At 40.3% G+C, this 9,902-nt stretch overlaps 1 protein-coding gene across 1 annotated transcript in view; it reads right to left on the bottom strand.

Annotated features, from left to right (window-relative positions):
- Nucleotides 1-231: 231 nt before the first annotated feature.
- The window catches only part of LYPLAL1 (lysophospholipase like 1), a 196,756-nt gene continuing 187,085 nt past the window's right edge, over nucleotides 232-9,902 (bottom strand). The window contains exons 4-5 of the mRNA XM_086927911.1: nucleotides 6,540-6,655; nucleotides 232-3,150 (exon numbers count right to left, since the gene is read on the bottom strand). Of these exons, the coding sequence (XP_086784037.1) occupies nucleotides 2,908-3,150; nucleotides 6,540-6,655 (359 nt within the window). The 3' untranslated portion in view covers nucleotides 232-2,907. The remainder of the gene's footprint in view (nucleotides 3,151-6,539; nucleotides 6,656-9,902) is intronic.

Genomic DNA, 9,902 nt, shown 5'->3' with positions numbered 1-9,902 from the left:
GCTATATGCATTGTTCCACTAGATCGGACCAAAGGCATATAGGATAAATGCGCTAAGAATGTGTAAAACTGATACAAGAATGTACATAGTCTTTGCTGTTTCTAAATATATTTATGCTCCATGGCTGGTCTAAAACATTGGGCAAAGCCAACACTTGTAATGTATGACAAGTATCAGGGTTTTTTTACTAGGTGTATTAGATTTAAAAAAAATATATATTTCTTCAATCAATTACATTTGTTCAAGTTTATTTAGTTTTTACTAAAATGTTTTACAGCGTAACTCGTTGATGGATTTTATTATCCGATCCAGCAAAGATGTGACGATAATCACCAAGATAGGCTGCTCCAGAAACTCTGAAAAGTTGTGACCTTGAATTTTTGGGGAATTGAAAGATCTCCGAAGCTTTAGCGGTGCTTCGCAGCAAAGGTGTCCAATTCCAAAGTGACTGATGGAATCATCTTCATGCTTGCCTTGCAGGAAGATTTTGAGCTCCATAAAAAAACTACACTGCAAGATAAAAAACTCTTAACAGGACAAAGGTACAAAAGGTATCCACCCAATTGAAGGACTTTCCCTACTATAAAAATTGAAGTTCTTTCTCTCAGAGCTTTTCCCAGCAAAATCAGTGGCTTCACAGGACCTCAACTAGCGGCTATCTGGCTTAAAGAGGACTTTGGCAGACACAGGATGCATACTAGCATCGCTGGAGGATTTTGACTTCATTTCACCGGATAAGTAAAAAGGTAAAACGTTTGACTGGGATGAATGTGTTTGGTATATTTGACCTATGCTCCATTAGGATCGGCCTGAAATCATACCTTGGTCCAGGTCAACTGCAAACAGACTAATAATTGACATTTCACTTTTTCTTTAAGCTTTTTGCTTTAAATCCTTAAACATCCATATCTCCAGTTTGCCTTATGAGACTTTTGCCATTTTGGTTTAATTTTACTTGTTAACTTTTTTTTAATTGGTTGTAGGTTGTTTGTTGCATTATAATGTTTGACTTTCTAACTGTTTTGATGATTTAGTATCTGCTTGAGTAAAAATGGGCAATTATTTGGAATGCCGCTGATGACTCACTTACCAAGAAATGACAATTTCAAATGGACTCTGGCAAAGCTGCTTTTGACCGACCTACCACTAATCTGGAAGTCAGGAGTTTTGCAGAAGCTTCAAAATAAAGTGCTTCCTTGTTTTCTAAATGCAGATGGCTTGGTACTATACGCCGGAACACATTGCCCGGTGGAGACCTTTGCAGCGACGGGCTCTGCTGGCGCAGATGCGGGGCAGAAAGGCACACTGACCCACATTCTATGGCAATGTCCTAAGATACAAGCCTTCTGGGACTCTATCCTATCTGATGTTGAGAATATATACCATACGGAGCTCCCTAGTTGTCCTGTAGGGGAGAGCGATTACTTTGGGCCAAGGGGCGGCTAAACAAGTGCTTCTATCAAGGTGGGGCACTGAAGACATCCCAACAAAATTAGACTGGCTTCATAGAGTTTGGGAGATAGTGGGTATTGAAAGGATTACAGCTGGGATTAATCACACACTGCCCAAATGTGATAAGACCTGGGGATCCACCATGGCCTACTTGTCTTCGGAGTTCACATGTCCAAGGTACTTACAGGTACTTCGGTTTCCCACTACCCCCTGCCAGTGAGCAACCCGCCCAGGGCAAGGAGAGGTTACCTGCTGGCTAGAACCCTACTTCGTCGAGTACTGGGAAATGGATAGGTCTCTGACTTTAATTTTCTATTCCTTGGTTTTACTTCCTTAACTCCTTTTCTCTCTCTCCTCTAGCTCGATCTTCTACAATATATGTATTCTCCTTTGCTTTTCCCCAATGGCAAGTAGTTGTAGGTGGGTGTTGTGTTTAATGTTGGCCACCAAAAACTTCAATAAAATGATTTAAACCATAAATTCAGATGGCATATTCCTGGAAGATCTAACATTAGTAAGCCCACGGGAACAGATTGCATTGCATAGTCTATGCTGCACATACAAGTAATGTAGTTAATATTTATAGAGTAAAAAGAATATGCTAGGCCGATAATTTTTGCAAATCAGCAAATTAAATAATAATCTAAGCGATAGTTCGAACATGTTTGCCCTCGCTATTTGAGAGTTCTGCTTTGGGGCACCCAGTCCTGTGACCAAAAATCTATCAAAGAACTTTAAATACTAAGAAATCCAGTCACCTAAATGGCCCATCTGTGGGGAGCATGATCACAAAAAATAAGTGAATGTCATGGAGTAAGCTCTTTCCAAGCCCAACTTTGCTTCAGTCCTGAATTCAGCATGTTGTGGTGTTCCTGGTTGGCTTACCATCTGGCTCCCTAGATTCCCGGGTTAAAACAAGTTACTGTTTCCTGAACCTGCACATTTTATCAAGATAGCCATATTTCTTGACCCTGGACTATTTTGTAGCATGCTCTTGTTTCACATTGTTTCCACATTTTCTAACCTAGTACTATTCAGCACCATCTGATTTCTTAAGCTTTCACTTCTTTTGTGCTTACCCTTTTCTCAGTCCTTGCCTTCGTTCCCTGCTTCCTTATTTCCCAGTGTGCTATTTTCCTGCTAATCTGCCTCATGTCTGTTTCCTATAGCGTGATATATTTTATTGCTTCCTTCCAAGTGTTACCCAGGTTTTACATTCTTTCCTGTTAGGCACTACTCCCCTCTAGCTTCTTGTCTATAATGATGGAGTATCTAGTGATGTTTTTGCATTACATGTTCCTGTGTGATTGCCAGGATTCACCAGCCACAGGCTGACAACTTAGAAGGTGCTAAATATTTAATAGAAAAATCAAATCTAGTGCTTTATTGAAATGCAATCCCTATCAAAATATTATATTTTGCACAATTCCATATCTACAGGTTTTATTGACATGATCAGTCCTCATTTTCCACATCAGTGTCCTCTGGTACTTTCTCAAGAATCCAGGAGCTCAGTTTTTCAAGCTCATCTCTGCTGAGCTCGTGATAAAGGTTTGGAATGCTATGGAAGGTGGTTACCACACCCAAGGAACTCAACACGCGGTTAGTCTCTTCACCCCATGAGTGCATTACTAACTCATCTGAAGTTCCATGGCACTGGTATAGCTCTGGAAATTTCATGGGATTGTTCTTAAGAGTCTGAGAATAGAAAATAAAAATATATCAGAGGTATGGCAGAGTAAAAGAACATTAATGACCAACGATCAGAATGCAAACGTAATCTAGAATTACATACCAACAATGGATAAGCACACACGAGGTAAAAAAAATAACATCATCTTCATTAACAGCTGCTCAGTACGACTTGTTGTTATTGGGGTCTATGTTAAGTTTATATAAGTCAACTACAATGAAATCAAGTTGAATTTAGTATAACTGGGTAATCTACTAGCTTGGCACAATATCTCTGAGAGAACGGTTAAAACAAGACACTTGAGAGAGAAGATTGAACAATTAGTTATGCAAAAAAAGTACAGGCACAACAAATTACACAATTGCCTACTGTGAAAATACCGTAACAATTTTGTTAAGGTGCTTTCATTTAAATTTAAACCATGTGACCCAGTTACAGTAAATACAGTTTTATGGTCAAAACATCAAGGTAGAAACAGCGAATTCTCGCAGAATATTTTATAATTCGATTACTATTATGATTGTTGGTATAGTACAGAGCATTGCCTTAGGATGAAAGTACTTACTTTTTGTGTGATGAATTCCACCAAAAGCAGAACACATTTTACGAAATGGCACTAAGAGAGAAGAGCATTTTGAGAACATGTATTCTCATATCTAGATAGATCTGGCTAACACTTTGTTATGACTTGCTCAAATTGTTAAATGATTTAGGGGGACATACACCAATTGCTGTCCTTTTTCCCTCTTCCCATTTTGGATATTGGACTGGATTGATTATTAATGAAATGTAAGTATTTTGATAACAATATGGGGGGGGATTTTTCTGATACTGACAAGCCCAAATGTTCTGACGGCAATTGAAAGTTACATCTAACCAGCATTTAAAAGGGATTAATGAGAATTATTCAAGAAAGTTATGAATTAAATGTTAACAGGCTCATTATTTAGAATAAAGAAAAATGTACATATAATTATTGAACCTTATGGGTTTAATTCACAAAAAAGTTGTAAATCGCAACCGTACAAGTAGCTTATATATAGACAGATTTATAACTTTTTGGTATTCATAAACATTTAAAGTGCTACTCTCCGAAGGTTGTTACAGGTTTCCAGGCATACTATTGGGAATATCATGTGATATATGCCCAAGGCTCCTAATTCCTTGGTGAGTAATTCTACATAGTATAAAATTATGGACAGGAGGAATGGACCCTCCGTCCAAATGGCCATTTTTTCATTTCATATGTAAGGAAACTTATTTGCCCCATGGATAAAGCTCTTCCCACACTCACCACCAAACATGAGAGTTATTGGTTCTCCTTCCCATTGTGGAAGAGGAGTTAATCCAGCCTTTCATTGCAGTGAATCTTCACCTATTTCAGGGATGGAAAACATTTTGGTAGGAGTTTAAGAATGCTCACAAACATGTAAGTTTTTGGACATTCCTAAGCATGCAAAGCTAAACTTGTAACATCCAATTATCATCCATGCATGGGATTTACTACTGTGGATTTATCCACATTTGTGTCAGAAAAATCCGATTAGTAAAACCATTTACATAATCCAGGATTCCCCTTATGTATTCTATCAGGCGTAATGTTGGCATTTTTTGGCTGTAAGCATAGATAAGGCTCTCTCCAACTCTCTTTAATTAATATGTAGAACATCTCACTAACTTTCTAAAATATTAAGACCCGGGTTCTCATGGCACTAGGAGGGAGATGAAGAGAAACATTGAGGATTTATTGATGAATTCAAAGTAATTATAAAAAAAAAAAGTTTGAAAAAGGTTTCAGAAACTCTCCTCCAATGACATCATGTCACATTTTCAGCCGAGGCTACTTTAAATGTTTTGTTTGCATAGAATGGATTTGGTCAATATAAAATCTCTGGAAAGTTTCCCTTCTCTTTTGGGTACCTTATTAACCCCTTCGCTGCTCATGGCGAGCTCAGCTCGTCATGCAGTACACTGGTCGTGTGCTTATGACGAGCTGAGCTCGTCATGAACCATGGGGATCCTGCATATGCAGCACAGGAGGGGAAAACCTCTAGCAGCCAAGGTGTTAACTGGGTAAGGATGTGTTTGTAGAAGCTGTTAACTTCTGCGTAAGCAAGAGAAGAGCATCCTGGTAAAAGACTGCTGGACAGCGGGAGGGTGGTGTGCATGAGGGGGAAAAAAAGAGCTAGAACAAAGACAACTTAGTACTATCTGAAACTTTTGTCATGGATCAAACCTTTTATCATTGGACTTTAAAATGGTAGCTCAAGCAATGGTTTTATTAAGAACTGATTATGGCCATGCCCTACTGATAGTTGTTCCTAAACTACACCTAGCTCATCTGAAGGCAGCACTACAAGCAGAAGTGAAACTCATCACAGTAGTAAAAATTCCTACAAACAGCACATCAGCCCTTGCCACTCGCAAGACGTACAATGTAGGGGGTTGCGTGGACGAGGACGGGGAGGACGAGGAGGAGAGAGAGAGACCATGGCAAGGAGGAGGCAGCCCAGGGACAACCCAGCAGGTAAGGGCCTTTTTTAAAATAATTAAATTATGGAGGGTGAAGGGGCCAGCTAACTCCGCCCCACCATGTAGTCGGGTTAAATTTGCTCTTGTATTGTTTTTTCCTTGTGTAAAGCACTACGGCATTCCACAATCTGGTACACGCTATAGAAAGCTGTATACATAAATACGTAAAATAATTTCAAACCAGTGGTATAGGTAACTATCAATGATTTGGTTGCAAAATGTAAATGTAATGTAATCAAGAATTTAGTGACTAAGAAAACATTGACAAGCTACTACACTGAGACTACAATTGTGTTGTGGACATTTTGCAGCAGACTCGAAGACCAGAGCTGCACGTGTCATGTACTTTCCATCAGGATTGAAGACAATCAGCACCTTGGAACTGAAGGTCCATGTGCAGATTTTGGGTAATGCTGCAGCTTGATCTCTGACTTTCTTTTCTGAAGGTGCAACAGAATTCAGCAGATATTTTAACGATGATCTTGCAGACAATAACTTTCAAGTAGCAGATGGGATTGAGCAATGTGAGTGCTTTGAACACATCTAGACTCAAGAGCAGGCATCTTTTCCATGTTATGTTTTAAATGGAGCAAGTTTATCCCAAAATGATCCCTGAAAGAATGTGCGGGAGTTTGAGACAACTAAGCCATGATGTTGACAATGTACTTCAGTTTGTGGGAAACTGTGGTCAGATCTGTGGACTAAAAAGCATCCTACCCAACTTGAGACTCCGAGTTTAAGGAATGACCAACATCCTCCTTGTCATGTATGTACCATCCATTATGTCAGCACCAGCAATTTCAATAATTTAGTTTACCAAGCTGAATGTCATTAAAGTTACTGATAAAAGATTTAGACATACCTGATAAACAATTGAAGATTTATTTAGAAAACTAGATAGAGCAAAGACTCCAGCTACAGTCGGATGATATCGATATGCTAAATGCATTGCCATGGCTCCTCCCATTGAAAACCCACCTTTAAAGAAAGAAAATGTTTGATGAGTGTACTCGAAAACAGTAAACAAAATTCAGCAAAGTATAAGATTTACCAATCGTGAAGACTTTGACAACTACTTCTACAACCAAAAGCTGCAATAGTGGATAGAGCAGTGCTCCTACCATGAGCCACAACTAGCATGACCAAGCACGGGAACTCAACAATGTTCATCAACCCAGATGACTCTAGTAAGTGCCCCAATTTCAGGTTAACAATCTCTTCAATTATCCTGGTCAGATGAGTGTTCGTGTTCTACAAGTTGATAGCAGAAATGAAGTGCAGTCATCCTAAGGGGCAAAAACAAGGTCAGAGCACCTGCACTAGTATGGAAATGCACTAATATATTTATCATGTGCACTTGCTCTACCTGTGAAACAAAGAAAAGCATTTTACATATAATATCATGTAACATCAATTTTGTTTTTTGCTCTTAACGTGCATTGCTCTTTCTGTCTGCTGTCCAGGTCTGGTTCAGAGATCATCATAATGCTCTCTTCACAAGATTATTATAATTTAGAAAATGTTACTTGAGTAAATCCTGAATTGTAGAATGGACAATTAATTCTTGAATTGCGTAATACCACTCACAACCATTTTCTCAGATGACATGAAAACTGCCATTACCTTATTTTTTGATTGCTCAGTGATACAACAGAGATTTAGTTGTCTGGGGACTGGTGTGGGTGTTAACATACATACATAGTTATGACTCTGATTAAGCATGATAAGGAATAAGGCGATAAACTGGCCAGGGTAAAATACTGTTTCAATAAATTAAACCTTAGCTCAACCCCTAATAGATGTAGCACTAAGCAGAAAGGCTTAACATCTGAAAATATGTGAAGCAATACAGTCAAAAATTCAAAACACAACACAATAAAAATCCCACGGGCAATTTTGAAAAACAGATACAAATTGATTGAGTAAAAGACACCAAAATAACAAACATTCAATAAGGGGAACCAAAGATGTGCATTTTTAAAATGCACGGCAAAAAGACAGAAGAAAAAGTAAATCATCAATCAATAGTCACTATCTGTGGTTGATGTGCTTTCAGGCCAACCACTATGGCATGCAGATCAAACACATGAAGCAGTGTTGTCCAGGTCAAACATTTTACACTCAGTCTCTGAAATGGAAGTCAAAATCCTTCAGTAGGGCAAAATTGTAGTCTCTATATGTCACAGTCATTTCAAAGCCAGAGACCCACTAGATGAAAGCCCACTTAAACCGTTGATTTGGATGGGAAAAGTCATAAGCGTAATAAAATAAAAATTTCATGGCAGATGAAGTCCTTGCGTCAGGCTGATACTTTTCTCACCTTTACTGGTCAAGATTTCTACTTTCGGACATAGGCTTTTTTTTAAAGAAGTTCAAGCCCCTCCAGTAAGGCAGGACTGAACTGGTATCTGACAAAATCAGAATCCGATGCCTTTGCCGTGAAGTTCTGCTGATGCCCGGAGGTCTTGAAAATCCAAAATGTTTCAGAAAACTTTTCAGAGTTTCTGGAACAGCACCTCTTGGTAACTTCTGAAGCCCCTGGGTCCTCAGGGCGAGGATTCACTTCAGCAGAGGCCACAAGAGAATCAACTTCAATTGCAGTTGCTACTGATCAGCTTGGCATGTCAGGAAAAAGGCCTCTTGCAACTTGTTGTGTCCCAGTAGCCACATACTAGGTCTGCCAACTGACCCTTGTAGTCCTTTTACTCTTGAGTACAAGTGCGAGCATGCCCAGTAATTCGCTACATCAAACTAGTATGGGGGCAAGCTCTCTTTACACTGGGATATTGCTAGGCTGACTGTGGTGTGTCCTGGGATCAAAGGGATTTGCCCTCCAAGGCTTCCCCTTACAATAAACTGTAGCTGGGCAGGCCTCACCACTGTGCCTGTGAAGTAAATTAATGTCCTGAATCCTCCCAGTTTTAATTCCAGGGCTGACAGGTGTCACGTACCTCATACCCAGGCCATCCTGTCCAACAGGCCTAAATCAAGATCTTGCTCTGGGTGCAGTTTTCCCACCACATTAAGGCCAAGCCCCTTTTGATGGAGTCAATCAGTGAGTCCATATCATCCAAGGTACGATAATTCGACATCTGATTGTTCCACATAATGCGTAGCATCGCCGGTAATGTTAGTTATGCCTTGGCCCCCAGTTTGTGGAGTTTTTCCATTCTTATGAGCTTCCACTGATGCTGGGCTGTAGCCTTACACACATCAGACTGGAGACTGAAGGAAGAACCTTTGGCGGTGAGACCCACACTTCAAAGCAATATCGAAGATGGCCTCTTTTACTGCATATGAAAGAAACTGTACCAGGATCTTCCTGGGTTTTGATGCTTCAGATTCCTTTCAGTTGTATCCCGCTGTTCTCTCTCGATCTCCTGTCCGAGATTATTATCAGGCATATCTTTGAGAACTGTGTCCCATAATAGTGCTATGATAAAGGTCTTCATGCCACTACCTTCCTCAGCCTACGGGACATTTAGGACCTGGGGTTTATTCTTCCGAGAAGGATTCTTGATCCTCTCTAAATCACCCCTCAGACCTTGATTTTTATTGGTCAATCGGCTGATTCCAGTTGCATTCTTCTGTATATATCTTGTTTGACCAAGACAATCTCTTCCTCCAGTGCTCCAGTCCGCACTGCTACCTCATCCAATTTCTAGGAAAGGCTAGGCAAGAAGCTTGAATCCTCAACTGGTTAAACTTGGATACCTCTAGCCTACTCTTGATCTCCGCTTTAAGCCCCAGTAGAGTAGCTGCCAGTGACTTCTCTGCCTGTACCCCAACCATCTCATCCTTCTAAGTGCCCTAAAGTGGCAATTCTCTCCTGCTGATCCTTCTGGCAGAGCTCACCCACCTGCTGGGGACCTCTCTATGGGAGACAAACCTCAAACCTGCTCCTGGTAATGATCTGTGGGACGTGCTGGGTAGGGCCATTGATAGCTGGACTGGTTACTTAACTAAGTACACCCGTACTAATCGCATCTGAAGAAATGTGAGGAGAGTCTGTATCCTGGTACCATCTTCCCATAGCCCCCTCAGGGGCCCCTTCAACACTTTGATTAAGAGCAGACGAGGTCATGTCTTTGGGGAAGGAGTTCAGGGATGGTGTCACTTCCTGAGGTTTTTCTTATTGAGGTCAGGCTTCATGTAGGGTCTGGGTGTGGTGAGGGGGGTGCATGCTGTGGGCTAGCTTATAGTTTTTGTTCATAACATTCCCTTC

The sequence above is a fragment of the Lissotriton vulgaris genome, chromosome 6 (assembly GCF_964263255.1).
Source record: "Lissotriton vulgaris chromosome 6, aLisVul1.2, whole genome shotgun sequence".
Classification (NCBI taxonomy): Eukaryota; Metazoa; Chordata; class Amphibia; order Caudata; family Salamandridae; genus Lissotriton; species Lissotriton vulgaris.
The sequence above is the reverse complement of the archived record's forward strand: the minus strand, read 5'-3'. Positions and strand labels throughout refer to the sequence as shown.